The sequence below is a fragment of the Cuculus canorus genome, chromosome 4 (genome assembly GCF_017976375.1).
Source record: "Cuculus canorus isolate bCucCan1 chromosome 4, bCucCan1.pri, whole genome shotgun sequence".
NCBI lineage: Eukaryota > Metazoa > Chordata > Aves > Cuculiformes > Cuculidae > Cuculus > Cuculus canorus.
The window spans coordinates 44,141,663-44,167,040 of record NC_071404.1 but is presented as its reverse complement, the minus strand read 5'-3'; the positions used below and the strand labels follow the sequence as shown (position 1 = coordinate 44,167,040).

Below are 25,378 nucleotides of genomic sequence, written 5' to 3'. Positions count from 1 at the left end.
ACATGTATAATGGCTTTTAAAATGGGACTTGAGATGCATAATGCTTTCACGGCTGTGTAATGATTAATGACTCATAAATTGCAGGGTGCGTATAAGTGACTTATGCATAACCTTTAGGAAAGAATAAGTTACATTTTTGAGTATTTTTGAAAGAAAGTCTGCTAGTAAAGGATGTGTTTTACTCCCAGCCCAGTTACTCTCCTTAAGTCATCTTGTAGCTACTGCAGCCTTTTGATATCTTTGACCTATCTGGAATTGCTGAAAAATAGTGAAAGTGATAAGTCAAATCTTTGGTTTGTTCTTACAGTATTTTAGTTCATGAAGACTTGTGGCCCTGTATGAGGGGCCTCCTCGCTTCCAGGAATGAGAAGGAAATGAGTGGTATTTTGAGGAAGAGTGTTGAGTGTGGTGATGGTTCAAATACGCTTTTTCTAGTTTGGTGTGTAGTAAGGGTGTTGATTGGCATGTTCCTAAGAAATCTAGAACTATACAGAATAAGCATTTTCTGGGAGAGATCATCAGTGTTGTTTTATAACTGAAACTGTAGATGTAATGTGGAATAGTTATTTGTCCTCTGAATGAGCATTACACAACACTAATAAGACATGGGAAAGAGAGGTATTATAATATGATCAGGTGGCTGTGCTTGGTGAATACTTTGAGGTGGTATCATACCTGGGTACTTTTAATATGCATGCTTATATATATATATGGCAAGAAGAGATGTATGAAAAAGAACTCCAACTAGGCAGTAACCTATTAGCTACTGTAGCTGCTGATGGTTGTGATTTTGTTCATCTTAATTACTTTACATTGGGACTTGGTCCAGATTTTTTCCTGTTGTTGTTATTTCTATTGCTTTTTGAAACCAAATTCTGGTTTCATCCCTTCAGATTATTCCTGTCCTTCTAATTTGTGTATTTTGGAAAAAAAAAAAATGTGCTGTCTGAAGACCAATAAAGGAATTGTGGATTTTTCATGTGATTAGGAATAGTATTTCTCCTCTTCATAGATGCATTATGATACAGTCTTTAATTACATGACCGTGTATCTTCCACAAGATTCATCTCAAGATGGATAGCTCTGGTTTAATGAGCAAGTGTTTGATAATTTGTTCTACCTTCATTGCTTAAATAGCCAGGTTGTGTCTATGGTGTACTATTCAAGTTCTACTCAAAAGGTGAAAGCAGTAGTTTTGTTTTTCTTATGTGGCGTTTTTGAGGTGCTTGTAACTACAGTGTTCATGTGATTCATTAAAGTGGGGGGTGAGCATTATCATAATTTTTTGGGTAGCTCTGCTGAAACAAGTCTTTGGCAAAAAGTAAGGATGGAATTTTGAGAACTTAAGATGCTTATTTCTCTGCATTACTGGGCCTAAGGAAATGTTTGAAATATGTATTTTGATATTTGAATTTTCTGTGTATTGGCCCAGTTCGGCCACCCGTGACCTAATGATCATCTGAAAGGTTGATTTTAAGTGACTTGCCTGGCAGAGATCTGTGGTAGAGTCTGGCTAAATTCCCATTCTTCAGGACAACGTTTAACTGCAGATTTTCTCAAAAGCTTATAAACAGCAAAATTTGGGTCATGTCGTGGGAATGACAGTGAATGTATTAATGACCTGTAGAGATGGCAATGAAAACATCCTTGGCATAGAGGAGATGTCCTGCCATCTTTCTGTTACTGTTTCAAGGCCTGGGGATTGCACAATGTATCTAAAAGGAAAAAAGGTGAAAAAAAGAAAACCACACCAAAAACCCGAAAATTCTATGTGTAAACTGTGTGTTTGTGCAGACAAAACTGCTTTCTTTGCATTATTAAGAAGCAGATGAGACTTTTTTTCAGGTCAGCATGGATAGTTGGCATGGAAAATCTCATAGCAGGGCATATGTTTTACAAGTTTATGAACCAGGAAAAGTTCAGGCCTCATGATGAAAATTGGGAAATTAGCATAATCAATATTGCCAGTTCTGGCTTACATTCCAAAGTTGCCAAATCTAGTGGTGGTGTCGGAGTGCTTGCAAAGTGATATTTTTGATGGTGCACACTGAATTGTGTCATTTATAGCCAGAATACAAATGTGAACTCGTATTCTGAAAAGGAAAGTCAGCTTCTTCCAAAATGCTATTTTGAGACCAACAGACTAATACTATTTATCATTACTGAGTTGTAGGCATGGCTGCCTAATCTTGAGGCATGCTGAAAATCCAGTTGAAATCGAGAGCTGTTGGTAGCCAACAATTACGAAAAAACCCAAACAACTGAAAAGCCAAACATCAAAAGAAATAAAAAATCCTAAAGCCCTTAGGGTGCTATTGATTTGCTCCTGGTTCTGTGAGCTAATGAAGACACAGGAATAGTAGCTCTAAAAAGCAGATGATAATGGAATGTGGTATGCGAAGTATCATAGGTTAAAAATATCAGGGAATTAGCAATAAGCATGTGGAGTAGCGTGAAGTCCTTTGTAACTAGAAGCAAGCACAGTTAGCAAAGTAAATCCCATGCCTTGGTACCTCAAGTTGATTCTTCCACCAAAATATTTGCATTCCCTTGCAGAATATTGGCTCAAAGTTTTAAATAGTGGTACTTATGCTTGTACTTAAACAATTTGCAAGTGCGTAAACTTAACAGTTTAGGAAATGGACCTGTAAAAATATTCCAGTAGGATGAAGTAAATTACTTTTTTTGAAATTTCATTTTTAATTATGTAAGGCAGAGAATCTCAGACAGTGATATGCACAGAAATGTGTAGCTTATAAGAGGATTAGAAACTGCTGTCAGTTGTTTCTTGTTTTTGCAATTGTGATTGCCGCTGCTGCTGGTACTACTCCAGTATGCAAAACTGACCAGAGTGTCTCACATTCTGTATCTGCTGCTGAGGTGACCTGAAGCTCATCTGCAAAATACTTATATACTTTTGATGGCTTTACAGATTGTCAGTAGAATCAATGAGGTGTTCAAAGATAACTGCACCTGATTTAAAAATATGAGCATTAGTAATGATGATTTCTAATTTTGTAAACTAGAATTGGATAAACATTTAAACTGTGTTCAGACCATCAGCTCTCTGGGATAATCAATGATGTGGATGCTGGAAACTCTTAAGACTAGAGGTTTTTTTAAGCATATTTAAAGGGTTTTTTTTCCCTTTAAGTATCTTAGATGGTTTTTATTGCTTTGTGTGTTCTAGGTTTTAAATTGCTACATATTAGTCCTTAACAGTATCCGATGTTTTAAAAGCTGAACTTCTCATACTAACCCTTCCATGAATATGCAGTGGTGTGGTTTTCATCTGACTAAATAAATACAAAATTTTCAGAATCTCAGGGTTATTTTGTTAGAGTTTGGTTTTAATTATTTAAATCCTAGTCGGAACAGTAAATATGCGACTTAACTATTAATTCTTTTCATTTACAGTTATTGATGCATTCTTGTTAACATTCTCTAATTTTTTAAAATTATTAGAAATGTGAGAAGAAAATCTTTATTGTAGGGTATTTCAGGAGTTCATGAAGGTAGGGGTATTACTGGAGCAGCATTTCCAGTGTTCTGTATTGCTAATGGATGACAGTTGCTACTGCCTGTGAAGACCTTACATGATCAGTATCATTGATGTTAAGGATATGAGAAAAATGAGATATTAATGTCCCAAGATTCACCCTTGACCAAAGAACTTTGTGCCTGCCACACTTAATTTGCAATATTACATTTAAAAGTCTGATAGCTGTAGTGCAAGAAGAGCGTATGATGACCCCTGCAGGTTTGCAGGATTTTGAGGATTTTAATCTCTGTTTGCTTAACCCATTAATTTGGTGCGGAAATGTTACTGGCACTCATATGCCAGTACTGGATGGTTGGTTGTTCTTCCAGTTTTGCCAGTTTGCCAGTAGTATTTTTTGCTGTTCGTTTGAGATGGTGATGATTCCGCTGAGAACCACAAGAGAAATGAACTGTGCTGAAGGGTCCTCTAAGTGCTGCTCAATGGGTTGCTTGTGAAAGCTGATCCTATGCCCAGGAGCTGGAATTCGTAGGAGTGTTTGTCATTCCTTCCTAAACTTGTGTTTGTATGAGGATACTAGAAGGGCAGATGAAGGACAACAGATTGCAATGCACTTATGTGGGTGGTGTTGAAGGTAAACAGCCTGATGTTAACATAGCACCTGACCCAAATACTGATGGTATTAGGCCCTAATACATCTGAGACGGATGGCTGGAGATAAGCTATTGCCTAATTTTTTAATTTTTTTTTTCTTTGGAAAAAATGAGGGATCACAACCAATTGTGTTTGGTGAAATAATTGGAAAATAGGATAAAATTTTGCGTAGATGTTGTTGGTAACTTACACTCATGATGCTGGACTTGGTTGTTAAGACTAGTGCAGTATGGTAATATACAAGAATGTGCACCCAGCCTCTGGCCAAAAGGCTTCATCGGTCTTTGGGTTGCTCTCGCTGCAAATGTGAAGCTTGCTACCATGAACCAACTTGATGGTATTTAGCTGACCTGGCATTCTCTACTTGGCCTAGATTTTAAGCTGGTCAAAAAGCTAAAAATAAGGGTGTTAGTCTTTTTGTGATCCATGGTCTCCATTGCAAATGTTGGAGCACAAAATCCCAGCGTGAAAAGTGGAAGAGGATTTTCCTAAATGAAATGATTTAGCTGTCTGCTAAATCTCACAGCTTGGACTGGCCTTCCTGGAGTGCTGTGTTATAGGCAGTCAAGCTGATATCTCCTGTAATATGCCATTCCTACCAAAGCCTGCCTGGGGTGCCTTAAAAATTCACCCTCTAATTTGATCTGCTACAAATTTCAGTAGTTCCTGTGATTTGTGGTCCTTGTGCTGGGTGGGAGTGTGAGTGCCTCTCCTTTAATTCAGAGGCTTTCTGATTCTCTTTGTGTTCTGAGTTCCAGTTTAGTGACTACTATAAACAACAAAGGTCTCTAGTATTTGACAAAATATCAAGATTTTGCCTCAAATATGAAGATGGTTGTGACTCTCTGTACTCAGATCTATGCATACCTCCATAGCATTTGCAGCCACTTCTCCTTTGGACTGGGGATTTGAAAACTAGTTTAAACACCAGCCTTCTCCTGCCCCAGTGTCTTGACTTGAATCAAGAGCCAATTACTTGAAAATGGGAGAAAGTAGACTTGTGAGTTAGGATGCAAAGAAGTGCAAGTATTACATTATAGCTGCATTTAGTATCTGTTAATAAGCTAACAAATGCAATCAAAATGTAGCTCGATGTAGCACTTGTGAGTTTCTACCTGTAGATAACATTTCACCTGTCCCAGGGTTCGCTGGTGACCAAATGTTGATGTTTGATAGCAGTAATGCATCCCCTTGTAAACTGCAGTTACCTGTTCTTCTATGATTCTGTGATTCTATGTATCTTGGCAGCCAGGAACCACATTGTAAAGCCAAACAATAACCCAGTAATGAAAATTCCCCAACCTGGCTAAACTGTGTCTATAAATGTTTCCTCATTTTATTATGACTGCATGCTGTCAGGGTGCTTTCTTCCAAGCACAGGTGCTGTAAGCTGGGTCATTTGGACACACCGGCTGAGTATAGGATTGATTAAGTTTTAGCTTGACTCCAAACTGTGACTTTGCAAGTAAGAAAAATGGATTAAAGCCTTTTTTTTCCTCCTCAGAAGAATGATTTCACAAAAATGATGTTGTGCTATTTTGTAGGTCTGCTCCCTTTATGTTTTCAGTCATGTTGGCTTGCTTTATGGCTAAAAATAGGCCTTCACTATTCTGTGCTGCTGTTATTCCTGCAGAGCCAGGAGAATGGGATCTGGGTTGTGCTCTTAGGACTCCATCCCTAGCATTGTTTCCTAAATGCCTGTCTGCTGCTGTGCGCCTGCCAGCCTGCTGAATTCTGTAGGAGTTGCATGAGCGTCAGGAAGATCTTATGTGGAATGATTTCAAAGGGCATGGTGATGCCTGAAAAAGAGAATACGGCTGCAGAAATGGACCATAATTTTAGTATTGCTAGTGGGATCAATGACTTGAAAATAGGGTGATGGAGAACACTGTACCTGAAAAATGAACGTGTTTGGTTGTGCTTGAAAAAAATCCCTCTAGGTTTTTTGAAATATAAACTGAATTGTGGGAGTTATTTTTTTAGTTAGCTATATTCTAGGTTTGCTGAACCATCATCTCTGTTCTAATTTTAACTCAATAAATTTTTTATGCTCTTATTTTTTTGATATACGTAAACAGCTAAGGGGACTTCAAAACTTGCATTGTGCACTGTCTGCCTCTGCTGCTCCACTGATCAGGGTACAGCTTGACCTCTAAATCTTAATGTATTCCTGATAATGAACAGGGAAAAAAATATCTTCCAACTACTTGGCAGGCAGTAGCTCTTTACCCTTATAGATTGCTCAGGCAAGAGCCAGATGTCAGACTTGGATGTGCCTCTGTGGTGCACTTGTTTTTTCAGTTTTGACCCACATCACCAGTGGATTTTTAGCCAGGCTTTTTGGCCTTTGAATAAGAATCAGACGATAGGGTCTTTTGATTGAAATATCCATAAATAATGTAGAAGGATATTTTTTCTGTTGCCCTCACTTTTAAGGAACCATGAGGAAAAGGAAAATCCATGAATTTATGGATTTCAGAGCCTTTAAAGTGTCCTACTTCAGTGATTAATTCTGTGTCTGGAAATGGTGATCCACTGAATTTTTTAAGGCAATAGAGAAGACTCATACTAATTCTTTTAAGAGTGAAGCTGTTCACAGCTGTAGGAGCAGAATAAAAGCCAAACTAATAAAGCACTGTTAGTTTCTGTTAATAACTCTAGAAGCCTGTATGCTAGGTGTACCTCTCCTTGTCTGTTGGTATATGACTTCTGAAGACATTTTCTGTTGTCTGGCTCCAGGAGTTTCTGTCCTGTTCAGTCTTGCTCATTCTGAAAACAGTAGGTTCTTTTAGTTAGTAATGGTGTGGATTTTTCTTTGGGTTTTTGTTGGTTTTATTCTTCTGTTTAGTTGTGAGAAGACGAGAGCTTTCTTGCACTTCAGAGCAAAGGATTTCAGTTATTTCTGTTTAGCAGTTTCCAAGGTCCCCAAATACAGCTGCTATTCCCAAATAAATGGATACTAAAGCATAGTTTCACAAACAGTAGCTTGCATATAAGCAATAGCATACAGAAAATCTAGTTATCTACCTCTTTCTTGTTAAAGAAAGAGGTTGTTTAGACAGTTAAATGTCCCTCCCTTTCTTGTTAAAGAAAGAGGTTGTTTAGACAGTTAAATGTCCCTCCTCCACCTGCCAATTCCATTAGTATTGTATGTTACTGTTCTTTCTGCGATGGTGGTATCCAGGGAAAACTAAATTTAGGAATTTCTGAGTTAGAATGGTATGATTTTTTATTTTTTTTTTAAGTGCATGTTCAGTGTTCCAGCTGGAATTTTATGCAGTTAAGCATGCAGAGAGATCACATTTAATATAGTAAATGACTAAACCATCTACTGCTTTTCAAAAGGAAAGTAAACTTCTTAATTTCTTGCACCAAGGGGGTGTTAGAGCAAAACCTATTCTGGTGCTGTCATGAATCAGCAGTTAAGATTTGGTTCTCAATTTTTTTGGTTATTGCAAGATGACCTGCTGCAAGTAGGTGATGTACATGCACACATCTAGGTCTCCATAGCTTATCTTCTGATAGGTGAGAGAAAAAAACGTGAGGTTCACCAATTGTTTTTTGCAGAGTGGGCTTCAGTTATTGGTCCTAGTATTTCCAGCTGATTTCTGTTCTGCTGCTCTTTCCTGCAGCTTGGCAATCTCTGATTTAAAAATCTCTTCCTAAATGGGCACCACTGAAATATTGCATGGTGTTAGTAGAATGTGTAAGTTGCTACACAAATTGTGTATTTTTAACATGCTGATGACCTAAGGCAGGAATATAAGGGATGATTTAAACTCTGTGTGTGCAGCTGCACAGATACAAATAGATAAATTTCAGGAAGTCACATTTGAATGTCAGCATAGAAGAATAACATGATGTTTCAATTTAATTGATGATATCTCAATGCTCTAAAGCAGCCTTAGTTTTAGCAGGTACTGTGTAGGACATTCTTGTTTTGCCCTGTTGTTGAAGGCAAGTTGAGGAAACCATTACTTTGTGAATACATTATCGTGGACATTTGGAAAAGTTAGGTGATTTTTTTTTTTTTTTAAAGGGCTAATTGAACTTAGCATTTGATATTACAGTTTTGAATAACTGATGCTTAGACTACAAAGAAAAGATCTGCAGGTTGTTTCGAAATTCAGTGGAAATATTGTTAACGTAGAAGATGGTTCTGTGCTGATTTGTGTAACTTATTTTAAGAGCTCTGCACAGTTGTTGCTGCATTGTGCTTCAGATTTTAGGGAACATCTTTGCACCTCCTAAAGGCTCTTCAGTGAAAAGAAGAAAAATGGTCCTTCACTTTTTCCCTTCCTGTTATCACAGTGCTCACACACAAGTAGGTCTTTTGTCCAAAGCAGTAAATATTTGTAGTAGTTTGAAAAGTCAGAATCTTGTTCTGTGTAACAAAATAGAAACTCTGGGAGTGTTAGGATGGTATCAAATTTTAAAAGTTTGTCTCAGTATTGAAAATGTTCATTAATTTTTATAGTAAAATACTATGGGACTCAGTAAAAACTTAAGTATTCTGTACACTTCCAAGGAAGCTATTTTTAAAAGTTACAGATATGCAGGGAGTTGCTGTGCACAGATACAAGAAGAATTATGAGGGAAAATGTAAATAAAATAGTGTAGAAAGCAAAGCTGGGGATGTTAAGCAACATTCACTGCTGTTATGGCATGGGTACAGTTGTCCTTCGAAAACTCACAAAATAGATAATAACGCTGCTTAACTAGTAGGCATGGTAGTATAGCATTAAAAAAACACAGATAAGGTAAAATTATACTATTTTAAGATTTTGCAACATTAGTCATGTATAAAAAGAAATGCTTGTCACTTAAAAATATTTTGAATTATTTGTCTCGTTGCTGTGCTATTTTTGTTATCCAGAAAAACAGCGAGGCATTACATGTATTACTTTATAATGCAAATATGAAACCCATTTTGCTCTTTGTGCATCAGTGTCAGAAGTATTATCTGTATCCTTTCTTTGAAAAATCATTTTATTTTAGAAGTATCACCTCTGTTTTTAAGCAAAATTGTTTGCCTTTTTACTAACCATTTTTTAAAACTTTGTATTATTATTTTGATGTACTCGCTATTACGCAGTTAATCTCAAAACTTTGATTATGGTAATACAAATTTTTGCTTTATGCCAAAGAATGCCACTATAAGACTATTCTTAAAACAATTTTAAGCGAGTGATTTGATAATCTCTTGTATTGAGAGTATGCATCCTGCAATATTACATTCCTTTAGATTATTTTTTGTTTGAGGTGAAGCAAAAGTGTGTATCTTTCATTGTTAGAGAATAACCTTTCCTTGTAAAGCAAGCACTTGGAAAACAAGTAGTTGAAGTGCGTGATTTCTTATTTGGAGCTGGTCATTAGCAGAAGAAACTATGCATGTTCCTCTCCAGTTGTTTTAAGTTGCTGATAAGCAAAATCCTTGTATAAGTTAAAAAAAGCCCCCACCACTTCTCTCATTAGCTGTTCCCTGATACTATAAAGCAAAGTTAATCCTTTAGGTAAAACTCCAAGGATGGTACTAACATGGCTTCAGCCATTAGACTTCAAAAAAATTTTAAGTTGTATTGCTTGAGAATTGTCGTGGTCTATTTAAAATTTCATCAAATTTCTTTCTATTAACTTGGTATTTTATAGAGTTAGGACTGTGTACAAATAGAAATGTCTAGTTCTTGCATCTGTGCACAGCAACTCCCTGCATAGCTATGACTTATAAAAGCAGTTTCCTTAGAAGTGTACAGAAAACTTAAGTCTTTACTGAGAAGCTACCAGTAAGAAAACCTAAAATGTTGTGATGATAATGATGTTGATTTTTTTATCTTTTTTTTTCTGTCATTTGGTTAGTCTGTTTCTGAATGATAAGTACGAAAAAAACCAGACTGGCTTCAGATTTTTCTGCTTGGAGGAGTGACATGGATCTGGAAAGGATTTTCTGGGTCACTGCCATTACACACTGTTGCACAGCATGTTCATACCTTTGTCTAGCTTCAGTTTGCAAGCCTACTCTACCACAGCTCCTATTGAGTCTGGTTTTGAGAATCTCTGTGGTTCATTAGGTAGCAACCTTCTTTCAACTTCCTGCTCATTAAGCTTTGCACCTGCATTGCCTTTTAATGGAAATATCTCTTTTTCCTCCTTCCTATTTCTAGATAGTGATCGTACCCTCTCTCAGCTTGGACAGAGTAAGCCATGCTCCTCTTGCACTTTCTCAAGTACTAGTTTTTCTTCTGTTAATCTTCATAGTTCTTCTCTGACTCTGTGTATATGTATGACTTCAAGTCTATCTTTATTGAAAGTATATAGCTGGGAATGCATTCAACCTTTCCAAATATGATCCCTGCTGGGGCCATGGAGAAGAGCCCAGAAGTCCCGTATTTCTGGATGATGCATGCTGTGATCTCGCTGGGTTTTTCTGCTGCATCATGCTAACAGCTCAGTCACCTTCTGATTAGCTGATACACTAAAACTCTTTTCATGTTCATTTCTGACAGATAAATTCCTAGATTTTATATGGTTTTTTTTAAGTACATGATCTTACCTCTTGTCACACTTCAGACAGGAGTTGCTCCAGGTACCAACAGTCTCTCTCCATCTGCAGGTTTTGAAAACTCATTTGTTCCTGCCCCTCCCCCCCTCTTGCCCCCACACACTTGGAAGGAGGGGAATTCTAAGATCTTTCCAATGTCTATAATTTTTCGTATGTCATCCTTAAAAAATAAAAATGACCTTGGTAGCCCTTAATCTAATTTTTCTTTATTCTAGGATCAATTAACTTTCACCTCAATAACTTTTAATTCAGTGCTGTAGTTCAGTGGTAAACTGCAGTAGTTCAGATTAAACAGCTGCAGTTCACCCGATGTGTCCCCTCATGCCTGTATGAAAAACTATCCAGGCTTAGTTAAATTAATTAGAGTGCTGTAATCATGAAATTAAATACTATGTGTTCAGGTACAAAGCAAAAAAAGCAACATAAACTATACTATTGAAACTATATATACAGTATGCCCAGGATAGATGTTTTCACCTTTCGGCTAGACTTCTTGCTTGTCTATAGTAGTTTTCAATCCTGAGTGGTGCTTTAAAACTGAAAAGAAAGTCTGACTGCTGATGCCATTAGTTTTAGCTCTACTGGTGTAATTGCTGCTCTTCAGCATCCCCCACGTCCACTTGTTAGACTGCTGTATAAGAAACCCAAAATGAGTTTGTGTATGGGGTACACATAAGCATACCCCCAGTTAAAATATTATGCAGAATTTATAGCATCTTGCTTGAAAAATGTTTGAATTGATATTTCCTGTAAACATGTGTGCTCACTTAAAATGTTCTTGAACTTTTTTTTGCTTTTACATGCTTAGGCATAAATCTTTTTTCTAATTTCCTGTAGAAACATAGTTTGTAACCAGGTTATCTTTCCTTCCTCTCCCACAGTTACTTGTAACAGGCCAAAGGCTTCAAAATTTAACCTTAAAGGTCTCCAAAAGTTGTGAAAGGAGGCCATTTAGTTTTCAGTCCAGCAGTGTTTCTCGATGTATTAAAACATCAAAACAGCCACAATAAGTAAGTATTCAGGAATACCTAACTGGGGAAAACACCAACTGGAACATGCATTATGTTAGTATGAAAATTAGTTAATCCAAGGGAGAGATCTCTGCAAAGACAGGCTTTATTAGTTTTGTTGTCCTCTGTATCTAGTGCTATAAAATAATGGTGAGCTTTTACTGAAATTCAATGATTTAACTCAAGTTTTCTGTGCTCCGACCCTAGAGATATTTCAGAAGTCAATTGGCATGCCTTCAGCCTGATCTGCAATTGTTGTGGAGTGCCTGTCCTCATTTGTCAGTTTTTATTATGTAGATTTCTACGACATAAATTCCCTTCCCAGTTTTATTCCGTGTTTTTGGGAAGCTGTTAGTTTGTGCATGGATGTGGGCTGTGCAGGCTCTGTTTGGGCTTTAAATGTGAGTACTTGGTGAAGCAGTAGGGTACTACCAAGAGTGATATGGCAAGTGCTTGTAAATATGCAGAAATAATATACTGCAATAGTTATTCTGCTTTTCACGCTTTGAACTAGTGTTCGGGATGGAATCTAATTTGAGTTGTGGACATTTATAAAATAAATCAGACTAATCAATATAAAATACCAGATACTATTAGTGAAAAAAAGGAGAAGACCTGAAGAGCCTTTAGACTCAATTCTACAAGGTTTCATTTCCACTGCACTGTTTGGAAAAGATTTTTAGCAGAGAGAACAAAAATCTTTCAGCAATTAAGTGGAAGATTCAGGCAGACACACAGATCTCCTTGTCTCTGAAGGAGATTGGGGGGGGGGAGGGGGGAAACGTACAGTGTCTGAGAAATTGTGTTCTCTGTAAACTCAGCCTATTCCATGCATATTGTGCTGATTTGTTGTTAATGCTAGCTAATGACCTGAATGTTGTTAAGAGGGGACACCATGTTTCTCCGCGCAGCTGAGGTTGACAGAGTGTTGTTGGTACTTAAATGTACATCCACAGTCAAAACTGTTGTGGAACTGTGTCCTTATTTTGATTGCTGGAACAGAATTGCTCTAACTTTAAAACCAATGCAGATATTGTATTTTAAAAGTACTAAATTATCCTTTGTCACCCAGTGAAGAAAGTAGACCCTTACTAGGCATTTTCTGACTGAGACAGACTTATGAATAAGATTCTAACAGAAAATATTCTAATCTTGCGGATTTGTTGCTGTTCATTTTAAATATAAAATCATGATTTGAGTACGGATTTTCAAACCCCTGAGAAGTGCTGTGGAAAACTTAGTATGCTTTAGTTCAGTTTTGAATGATTTAGTTCGAATCAGTTCTGCATTTTTCCATTGGTATTCTTGGTTCACATTCACTGTAAATACCTGTACAATACAATTTTTCTTTTTTAAAAAATAAAAATTATTTATTCTGCATCATTTGAGCTGTTGCAAATAAATTGACATTCATATTTGTGGATAGAAAATTGTTTATGCCAGATTTCCTGAAGAAGGCACTTTTGAATACAAAGTTTTGCATTGAATCTGTGAAATAAATGCTGTAAAAGAAGAAGCCGATACTAACAGATCAGGTCCTACAACAGACAAGATAGTTATGTTAGATAAGAATGGGTATGTGTTAGTGATGCATTTCATACTTTTCCTTTCAAAAGAGTTGTTCCTGAGAGCTTTTCTCCGTTCCCCAGATACCCATTTACATTTCACCACCTCTGTCCCTCTACAGAAGTCAATAATCCTTCAAGCAAAGGATAATTATATTCAATGCATTAAATGCTCATAGGATTAGCTGATCAGAGCTACGAGATGTACAGTAACAGGCAGGCACTGTGTGTTTTGAAAGGGAAACAAAATGAAGTTCTCATATACGTGCTCTGTCTTACTCTCCTAGGCCAGGAAATCATGTTGCATTGGTTTAAACTGTTGAATAGTTTTATGAGGTAGTACCTATAGCAGAGTGTGAGTGCAGGAAAATACGAAGATCTTGCCAGAAAAGATCCTCATAATGCATATTTTTTTTGTTAGGAGGTGTTCTTCTGTGGGCTTTGTATATAAACAGCTGCTTAATAGAAACGGTACCCAAATGCAATATTTTCAGAACATGAGTTGTGTTGTGTTGTACTCAAGATGAAGAGCATTTCTAAGAGCTCTTCTTCATGAAGTTTGTGCCAGAGTATCACGTCAAGATGACTATTGGAGGAAAATTTGAAGATGAAAAATATATGAGATACCATCGTATAAAGCAAATGAGATACAGAAGACATATTTAAAATCATAGTGTTTTTATTTAACTCTTGCTGAGTTTTTCAGAGAAAATCCATAGAAACTTCTTAATGTTTTCCATACCACCTCTGAGTACAATGAAATCCTGCTTCCATGGGAATTGCATCCTAATTTGAACTGTATGTAATTTAAACTCTTATTTTAACTTGACTCTACCCTGGACGTGTCAGCCTGCATTGTGTCTGTTGACCAAATCAATAGAAATTACTTTGTTATTCTGTAATTACTTACATTGACTGCTGTATTTTAAATCACTGAACCATAGAAATGTTTCCCTTGATGTCTCTCCTGGTTAGTGAAAGAATTACATTGAAATAGCATGTTGATGAATAACCAGTAGTATTAGAACTACTTCTTCCTTCTATCGTTCAATATCAGAAATGTGAGTATATCTCTAAAAAGCATGCAACAGATTTACAAACATTTAATATAAAAAGGAATATTTACATAACATACTGAAATAAAATGTTATAGAATTGATAGGCTACTGAAGAATATTGCGTTGGTAACCCAGACTTTAGTAGTGCAGTAAAAATTTTAAGATTTCTGTCTTTGTGGGGTAAAAAATGGGAAGGGCTAAAGCATAATACTTATTTTATTTGGCTGCTGTTGCTCTTCCATTAAAAAAGATACAGAAAACCAAAATAAATTTGTTGTGATTTACTTATATATGATGCTAAACGCATCATCATCATCATCAAAGAAATAAAGATTTTTTTTTTGTATTATGGTGGCTTTTATTTATTATTTTATAAGAAGAGGTACAACAGAATAAGCGCTGAGATGCGTGTGTTCAGATGCTGAAGAATCAGTGTTTTCTTGTATTTCTTTAATTTCAGAAAATGGAAATAGATTATAAAGGTGATGTTTTGTGTTGTATTATATCTACCATACTTACATGGCCTGTCTCGGTGACACATAATTACCTATTGGATTATTCATTGGGAATGGTATAACAGAATGTTACAACTTTGCTCTCTTAAATTCCATCTTTCTGCGGATCTATCTCAGTCACTTTTCACTTACTTTTTGGCTTTGTAAGTCTTTCATAAAGTGCTGACCAGCCTTCAGTAGAAGACTGTGCTTATAAAATGCTTATTGATGTTTGCTGTAAAATAAATGGTATATCGGACCTCTCCAACCAGCATTCTTCTTGTATTTTAGAATTATAGTTGTGTGCATATCTTTCCCACTGGTGCATTTATACTTGTTATTTTCACATATAACTCCATTTATGAAAAATAAACCCAAAGCAAACCCCAAAACCAACCAACCAACCAAACAAAAAAAGCGCTAGGAAATATATGTAAAGGAGTGCAATTTAAGTGAAGAAAGGATTTTTGTATAATTTCACTCACGTTTTGCTGTTTTAATACCTTTTTATGATATATCTGAAGATTTTTATTTCTTGTCTAGTGAATATTCTGAAAATATATATTTTTTTATTAAAAAGTATTGTATTGGTAGGAGGAGTCCAATGATTTCTTGAGCTGAAGTTGCAGAGAATGCAGCAGAGCACAAGCATCTGGCCAAAAGATGAAGAAAGAGAAGCCCAGCACAATCCCAGAAGTAGCATGTATATTCACTACCTTTTGTTATGCCAAAAGGCTTGCTGTAGGGTAGGAGAAAATCATGATGTTCTTAAAATAGGAGGAACACGTTCAGAGCAAAGTAATTGTTAGCCTTGCATGCATAAACTGGTGACTCACTTTGAGGGTGGAAGTAATAAAATGCTGCTTTTAAAATTGGAAGATGTGATGGGGTGTAAAGTATTGTACAGTTCAAAATGGAGATACTTCTTTGTCCTTAAGACAGTTTCACATAATTGTTTTAGTTCTGAGCATTGAGTTCCCACATGTACGAATGTACAATTTTCTGGTTTCTTTATGTGTATGTAAACTATGTAAATGTGTGTATGTATGCATGCTGCATGCACACATGCTTACTAAGAACTATATACGTGTTTATAAAATACTGGTCTGACCTCTGTCAAATTAAGATTAGGGCCTTGGTGTTATTTATTTTATCAATTCTTGTTTTGTATTACACCCCCCCATTATGTCATACTTCATTAGTTCTATGCATATGTAGCCTTAATGTTTTCTTGCTTTAAAAGTTTGTCCTGAAAGTAGGTCATGATGACAGTTATCTGACCGTCCTAAAGACAATCTATTGTTTAACGTAGTGTAAGCAGAATGAATTTGATACTATATTTACTTCAGAACAACCCTGCAGTGGTTTTACTCTGTCTGCTAGTTCTTCCTCATGCTGTAACTTCAAGTGTTCATTAACAAAATTTAGAAGTATTGTAATTGCTGGCTTCATCAAAATTGTTGTTCGATGTTTGATGTTGAAGAAAAAACAAGTGCTTGTTATGTAAAATATAGAAGTTGCTTTTGTTCCTTATTACTTTGAATGACTCCTTAAAACTAACAATCATTTAATGAAAGCACAAAACAAAGAAGAATGACTCTTCAGTTCTGCTGCTGTTTGTGGTATCTTTTAGTCTGTGATAGGTGGTGTTACTGAGCCAAAGGGTCTTTGTTCAGGCTTTCTCGTATAGCTGCATGGTCTGGAGGTTAAGACATGCGTTAGATATAGCCTATGTGTGCTTTAAAATGTTACAGAAACCCCTTTATTTTTACTATGGTATTAGAGGGAGTACTCAACTGTTGAGTGGTAGCTGTATGTAAGCACTGACTTTACATCATGGTAAAGTGGTATTCAGTAGTACAGCCAATATACCTGTAGTAGTGCAGTTAACTATTATGTTTCCCAAAAGCAGAGACTGATGTTCCTACCCATTTTTTCACTGAATATAACAGCACAGTTTTGTGATATTATCTTCTGATCATATTCCACTGCAAGTAAGAAATTAGATTTAGATATCCTGATCTGGGCGAGACAACTTTGTGCTGGTTGCTGGCATTACTGAGGCTTTGAACATTGTGTTTTGTTCTTGCTCTACTTACTAAAAAACGTTTACTAAAAATTGTGCTACAGGTGTAGCCCTTGTGTAGAGGACTGAAACATGTGTGTTTATTCATTGTCATCAGTGCTTCCCTTTTCCCGTTGTGTACAATTCTCTGTGTTAAATATTTTATATAGCAGTATGTGACGCAGTTCTCACACAAATTTTTCACTGAGCTGATAAAGTTTCAGCTTATTTAATTTTTGTATTTTCTTTTTCTTGCACAACTTTTCACCTTAACTAATTTGAGGGTAGGGCAGTTGAAGTGGATGCCGCTTTTGGGCATGTAGCACAGAGATGTAGTATTCTGCAAAGATGTGAGCATGTGCTTTCTGCTTGTGAATAGTCCTATTTGATTAGGATCAAAGTGACTAGTTAGGTTGCCCTAAGTAAAATGCCTGCTTCTGATCTTCTGCTGTCACCACTTTGCAAGTCCAGCTCATGCAGTATGGCTTTGACTTGAGGAGTTACTCTGAAACCAGTAATCATCAAACATTCAGCTGATTGTATACAGGAAAAAAAAATAAATAAAATCAGATGGCTTGCTTTTATTTGCAATGCATTTCATCGTTTATTGCGGAATCCCCTGCCTCTTCCTATTGCCTGTGTATAATAAATCCTTGCTGTTCATTTAAACCACTAAGTGCAGTCAATTATATTAAATATAGCTTGATATAATTTTTTAACATACTGACTGCATTTGCTTTTATGTAAGGTTCTTAAAAGTTGTTATTGCCTTGGTAAAAAATAAATGCCTTGTTAATGACAGCAAGATATTTGCAGTGCATTATGAAAAACTGAACATGTTTGATTGGGCGCCAGACTGGTGACATGCCCTTCCCCTGTGGAGTCAATATTTATTTGGGACTGAAATAGTGATTACTTTATAAAATGTCAAACATTAAAATACCATATCTTTTAAAGTTAGCATGAAATGTGCAAATCTTAGATCATTTATGCATATATCTTAAAATTACGTGTAGGATTTCTACTTGGAAATAAGCCTGGGCGGCTTTAATTCTAAGAGATTGTACTTTTAGGAGTAGTCACTGACACATTGCAAAAGCTGTGGTGATTCATTTACTATGCATTCTACCTTTGGAACGTACACTTATTTGTAGAATGGCTCAAATCGTGATAGAACATGGATGTAGTGGCCTGTTCATTTTTGTGATAATTCAAACCTACAGATTGAAAAGGGAAGCGGGAGGGACGATAGATAATATAATTAATGCACTTCTTAATGCTTTATTTTCTTCTTCTGGTATGTCATGAACAGTGGTGAGCATAATAAGATTTTTTTGGAGGCAGCATTCATGGCTGCGTGTAATAGAGTATTGCTTTAGTTAATTGCTCTTTCTTTGTGTATTGGTATATGAAGATCAACTCTGGCTCTGGGCTTACTGAAGCATTTTAGGATTATTAATGTCTGGTTCCTGTTTTTATACCCACTTTCAGGTAAAAAATATTAAGAAAGAGTTGTTTCAAATGTAGTCACTTTTACTGTCACTGATGCAGTCATGCTGTCATAAGAAATCCTTTTCAGGTGTATTAGAATAGGAAATGCCAATCAGTCTAAATAAGACTAAGGTTTCCACTTGTCTGTGGTTTCACCACAAATCTGAAGGTTCTTTCAGACTTAAACCAGGCAAAGAGCGGTAAAACTGTTCAGTACCTCTGGCTGTGTAGAGCTAATAATTTTCTCAAGCATACTGTCTGGTGACTTGCAGATGACTTTTTTCCCTAGCATTTTATACTAATATATTGTGTCTTAGTGCTGGATGAGCTTTTATTTTCATTTCTATTCAGGAGAATGTCAATAGTGCCAAGCTAGCATTTGTAACTGACATGGGTGGACACACCGTGTATGTCATTCTTGGTAGAAGCACACCTCTGTAGAGACTATCTACCTTGTCTGAATTGAAACAAAAATAAATCAATGAACAAAGGTGTTTTTTTTTTAATTATAAAAGTATTTATTGCATACCAAAATTGATACATTAGCATACTTTTATTATCTAGCAGTGGGATGCAAGCTGCTGAGGAGAGGAGTAATTTGCCCCCGAAATAGCATTTAAGTATTTCTTCAGTTGCCAAATATTTTCCTTTCTCAAAGTTCACTTTCTGCAATCTGGCAGTGTTTACTGTTCTTACAGATTTTTGTGCAACGCATGTGTATAAAGCAATAGTAAAAATATATGTCACAAATCATAGTGGATTATTGTTAAAAGATCAAATATATTGTTTTGATTTGTTCTTCAGCAGTGTGTGTGAGCAAACTCATTTCAGGATTGTACCTCTTTGCAGTTGTGTCAGTCTTCCCACATTTCCTGTTTGCCTGATTTGACTCAAAGCATAACATAGTTCAGTGCCTTGGATTTTACTTGTCTGTAATGTGCTTTGTCAACTTCAGAAGCAAGAGAGTTAGCCAAATCCAGAGCAGTACTTGTTGGTTTTGGTTATTTTTTTAAAGTATGTGAGTTTACTCACTGTTAATCCCATTCTACAGGAAACCATTGATATTAAAACTAACGTGTTGATTCATATGTGCTTTAATTCTATCTAATCCCCATAGCAAGATACTGAAGAGTTTTGATATAAGGGTTATTGCTTCACTGGTGTTGTCAGATATGTGTGTTTTAAAACTCTTGTATTTGTGGCAATTTGGTGTTATTTTGTTGACCTCTGCACAAGTTAAAAAAAAGCTGCAAAACTCAGACTTTTATGCTGCATTCTCAAGCCACAGTGGTTTTCCTAGAACACTTGGTGTTGGCAGAGAGTAAAGTGGAACATAAATTACTTGAATTTGTTTTGCTGTGTATCTACCTCAAATACTAATTATATTTTTTTCTGCTCCACCTATAGCTTCCTGCAGATTTCACAAAGCTGCACCTTACTGACAGTCTCCACCCACAGGTGACCCACGTTTCGTCTAGTCACTCAGGATGTAGCATCACCAGTGATTCAGGAAGCAGCAGCCTTTCTGATATCTACCAGGTAAGACCCAAATGGATGCTCATGGGAGGTACAATTGCCAACAGGTTTGACCTTAATAGCTGAATACGTGTACTATTGCGTGTTGTCAGTTTTGTCTAAAGCAGCACATGCTAGATTAAAAAAAATCTATTTCTTTGTTTGAATTATAATAATTCCACTGTTTCATCTGCCGTGTACTAGATCTGAGGTTTTAAAACTCTGCAAGTAATCTGCAGCACAGTAACGTGATGTGTGTTGCAAGAGTTTGTCAAGATTCAAGTCAGCGATGCAGAGTTGTAGTGTTTGGCAACATTTCAGGATTGCACTTTATTAATTTTGTTCGTAATTTGTGATTTTGAGGGAGGAAACATTCCTGAACTTAAGCATGGAAAGGTGTAGCCTCTCCAGCAGAGGTCCATGGTGGGATGTAGGTGGTAAAGAGGTTTGGGTCCTGACTCCAGCATGTGACCTTGTCTTTCTTTCTTATCTGATTTGCCATACCTAAACCAGCAGCTGTAATTAATTGGAGCAAGAAGACTAGACTTTGAGATCCATTGACAAAAAGTGCATGTGAGGTGGGGATTATGATTAAAAGCTGGATGAGAATTTCAAAACTGTAGATCTAGGCCCTTGTAATGCAAGGATTTTTCTTCTTGATAATGTATTTTGTAGTTCTTAGGTGTGTTGCCTTCAAAACCTAGAACATATTCAGTGTGGGGATGTAAAGTACACCGTGAGCAGCCTGTGCTGGCCTGACTCGAGGGATGTTTTCCAATTTATAGAGAACCAGTACCGGCCTCTTGGCATCACTTTCCTCACTGTCCTGGGAAAGATGAGGAGGCTGAAATGGTGAGACTAAGTTGTTATGCTTCTAGGGGGCTTCTTGATGTAAACATCTGTGCTCTTTGTCTGGAGCAGCTTGAGTTTGCAGAGACTTACTGTGAAGCTGATCCAGGTCCCTAGAGCACTTGGGGATATGCTTTATTCCTCTAAATATAAAATTGGAAATAAAATAAAATGAGGAACTCTACATTTGTTATTCTGAAAAGAAGAATAAAGTCAAATATCAAAATGATCATAAAAAATGAGCCCAAGTCTACATGAAGTACTGTTTACTACCAGAGGAATAATGTTTAGTATCCCTTTAGAAATGCAGATGTAGCCATTTAAACAATGGGAAAAGCAATTTCAATACAAATACATACAAGTTCAGTTGTGAGCATAGTTGCAGTAGTAGTCTGCTTCAGTTGAATAAACTTGTAGGCTTTTCTGTGGGAGAATATAGGCTATAAAAAGGTTCCAGATCAATTTAGATAGTAGTTTCAATAATGCAAGGTTTATTCTTGTGAAAAATGTCAACATGATTGAACACTTCAGGCACAGCATGTGCCAGTCAAGTATGTCTGTCAGAATTGCTTCTGAGAAGTGATTACTTCAAACAGGATTTAAGTTCGTAGTGCGAGGGTGAAGATGTAAAATCACCTATGTTCTTCAAGTCTTCTATAGATTTTCATAACTTACATTCCAAAGATTTCACATTTTAACATAAAACTAAGTACCTCTAGAGACAAGTTGTAGGTGGAATGTAGTTTTAGTCATACAGTTACTATCTAGATAAGAGGGAAGTAAATTTTTGCAAAGATTTCAGCAAAACTTTTGTAACTGTGAAAAGGATCACAGAATTGCAGCGAAATTAAAAAAAAAAAAAAAAAAGACCTGCAAACTTTACAGAAACTTCAGAGAAATACATTTTTATGTAGTCACTGATCTGGTTTATGACAACTTATGACATGTTTTGTTTGCAGTAATGGAATTAACAGGATGACTGGTGTTTGAAGAGAATTAATGGTTTAAAAAAAAAGTATTTCCAGGGAGAGCATTTACTTTTAAAGTATTATTTTAAAATTAATTTAGAAAGAAATCTATTCTTGGTGATCTTAAAAAAAATTATCTGGTTTCTTCAATGAATCTACAATTAACTCATTTAAAGATGTCTTGTGCAGATGTTTTGAGAACTGTGTAATTGTACAATGTTAAAGTAACTGTTAAAATAACCCATGTTCATATGAACATTGAGAATTGTATTGTGGAACCTAGCCCCTTGTTTTTGTGTTAATACACATACTTGAAGAAAAACATATTAAGAAAATGAATAGTTATGCTCAGCTGTGGAAGCTGATAAGGTTCTTAAATTCTTGAATTTATCTTACTGGTAGCAAGTATTGTTTGATTTACCGATTTCTCATATTGTGGTAAATCATTAATTTCTGACCTCAATTTCAGTCATAAAGGACTGTAATGTAGTAATGTCAAGTTAGGTTAAACTGCTGCCAAATAACCCCCACAACAAAGTAAAAAGGCTGTAAATTGAATTCTCTAGGGTCAAGTCAAGTATTAAATAAACAGAAATACTTTTTGAAAACAAGAGATTGGATCAGTGATTCTCTCTCAATTGCTTGCTTTTTAATTCTCACCCTAGTGTTTATTCAAAACCAGTCAAACCATACCCAAGTTGTCTACACAGTATTTTACTTCAGATTTAATAGTTCTTAGGCGAAGCTCAGTATTGTTGTTCCTCCGATTCTTGTATTCTGTATATGATGGCATTTTACAGTTCACTAATGTGGGCTACTGTTCACTATGGCAAAGTAAAGCAATGATTTAGAAAGGTTGCCACCTTATAATTAATAAATAAAATACATGTTTTATTTTTTAAGGTACACTTAATTGGATCTTTATTGTTGAAATCTGAGGTAACAATATGTCATGTTTTGCATCCTAGTAAGTTTTACTTCTTTAGCCTCAAGAGCAGATATTTACAGTGGAAATACGTTCATGGCCTTCTAAGATTTTTTTTTTTTTTAATAAATCATAAAGCTGAATCTTCAGATCCTTTCAGCATTGAGCTGAGAACATTTCTCTTTAAATATTAATAATGTAACTATATTTGTTTGTCACATGTAGCACATAAAAGAACTTCTTTTAGGGTAAGAAGTGTACTTACCAAAAATAAAAGAAATAATCCTTTGTGTTTACCCCACCCAAGTCTCAAAAATATTTCAGGTGCCAGTCAATAAGGTCTTTAAATGTTGCTACTTTTTACTGTAGGAAGCAAGTTCATAAAGTGACTAACTCTGTAATGTGACTGGAGAGGAAGGGGATGCTGAGTGTTAATAGATTGTGTGCTGGCTTGTATTTGCTAAGAACACCACTTGTGCTGATTTGGCAAAGCAAATAGTTTATTGCTGCTTCTCATGTATGACTACTCACTCCTGGTTTTCATGCTTAGTTAATGCTTCCTATACCAATCACATACATAACCAGATGATGATCTCTGTTTGAGAGTGAGGAGATTTAAGCTGGTGAATGCGTGTTATTCCCCCTCCTTGTTTTGGGAAGGTGTTGTGTTAGCTCAGCTCTTTCCTTTGCCAGCCTTTCTTTGCCTTATCCTGTCCTTAGCCTGGTGGTTTCCTGATGGGGCTACGTGCCCACTGGTGTCTGCCTAGATACTCCCGGCGGTACAGGAAACCGGGAACATCCTTTCAAACACACTCCCAGGATGTGTGTACTGCTTGGAAATTTGCAAGACGTCAGCTTTTGTTTTCTCACGAGTCTGATACAGTAACTCATAGAAGAAAAGTCCACCTTTCAGAAAGTTTTCCTGAGAGAGCCCAAACCTTTATCTCTCAGACCAGAGGGTCCATGCAGCCTGCCCCAAAGTTGCTGTATGCAAAATAAAGATTAACTTAATCTTTCTGACTATATCAGCCTCTGCAGTGCAGGGCTCTGGGAAATGCAAGGATGTCTGAAACAGGTAAACAAGGTCCTACAGAACTTCCTTCCACCCTCGAAGCTTCAGCCAAGTCCTGTGCAGAACTTTAGCATTCCTGGTGAGCTCAAGCTCTAGTCTGTTCTGCAGTTTATAGCCTTGGACTAACTTTAAGAGTCATGCTTCTGTATGCCTGTGGTCTCAGCAAATGTTGCTTCATTTTGAGAAAGTGGGAATTAGCTGGTGATAGGGTAGGACACTATTCCTGGTGTGTGTCGTCTGGATTATTGTATTTTTCCATATCTAGGGAGAAATAGTGCTTAGCCTGGCAGCTGTGACAGATGTGGACTGCTGTGCTGTAAATTTTGTAGTGATAATGAAAGAATAGATATAAAGAGAGAGCACTAAAAGTCTTAGGCTGAAAGAGTTTTAAGGTATTTCATTGCCATTTACACTCGTGTTAGTAGGGTATGAAAAAATAATTTTACTACCTTTGATTTATATATGATTTGCTTGCATATACTGGTTATAAATGATATACATATGATAATTCTTGAACAAATAGATAGTATAATTTCATAGCAATTTCATAGAATGTCATAGCAATTTATTTATATTATAAACTTTTACCCAGTAAGTCGAAACTTAATGTAAAACAAAACTTCAGCCACGTTTGCTCTCTGTGGAAAAGCTGGATCCAACGCAGCTACATAATGACAGGAGAAAATCTTTCAAGCTAATGAAACTTTTGCAAGTGATTTCATGAGAGTTTTAGTACCAGTGTTCTTGGTGTTTTGTATCCATATCAGCTTTTAAATTATGAAGTAAAAAAATAATTTCACTAATAAACATTAATGTAATTTTTTAGTTCTTAGCCTTTAAACTACAGTGCTTTAAAAATAAGTTGGAGTGGGGTTTATTTAGCTGAGCTTGGCTGCTTTCTGTGTTAGCTTCATGGACTTGAAGGACTTGAAGGACTTGAAGGACTGCACCAGACAATTATCATGTGTTGTTTTACACAACAAGTCTCTTCTATGCCTTTTTTATTTTTTCCAGTATTTTCCTCTTGCATGTTTGAAGATTTTGGATTGTCAATGTAGGTAGTGACATTAGTCATAAAGGGGATTTGTTGTTCAAAATGTTGTGGTTTTTTCCTTAATATTTCCTAAAGAAGGTGTTCAAAATAAAAATTAAAACAAGTCTAAGTTAAAACATGCTGTTTAAAATACTAAGAAATCACATAAACTAAGTAGTTTATGTGATTAATTTTAAGGGCTTTCTAGTTTTTAATCTTTATATTGTCAAGATAAGCTGGAAGCCTTTTCCTCAAACCAGTGTAGGAAAGAAATCTGTGAAGGCCACCTAAACTAGAGCATCTTGTAAGCAATTTTCGAAGTCTTTCCACTTTCTTTGCCATAGTAAGGGTGGGATGTATGTGCAGGTGTATGTGATGAAGCCTTTATAACACAGGAGGAAGAGTTAACTGTTGGATAAGCCAACATCACCCTTGGCCTCTTCTGATCTGTTTCTCGACACATACACAAAAATTGGCTGTTGAAGGAAATGAGGCAGTAAAGGAGGTGATTTTCTTTAGCCCTTCATGTAGTCCATTGCTGCTCTCTTTAAGAGATGGGCTTAATCAGTTTCCTCGAATGCCAGTTTAAAGGGACTAACAGGGTCTTCCATTTCCCCAGTC

General features: G+C 36.2%; 1 protein-coding gene across 9 annotated transcripts in view; it reads left to right on the top strand.

Annotated features, from left to right (window-relative positions):
* The window catches only part of RAPGEF2 (Rap guanine nucleotide exchange factor 2), a 188,495-nt gene that overhangs the window by 118,921 nt on the left and 44,196 nt on the right, over positions 1 to 25,378 (top strand). For all 9 annotated transcript variants that reach the window (XM_054064673.1, XM_054064675.1, XM_054064672.1 and 6 more), the window contains one exon: positions 19,803 to 19,934. In XM_054064673.1, the coding sequence (XP_053920648.1) occupies positions 19,803 to 19,934 (132 nt within the window). The remainder of the gene's footprint in view (positions 1 to 19,802; positions 19,935 to 25,378) is intronic.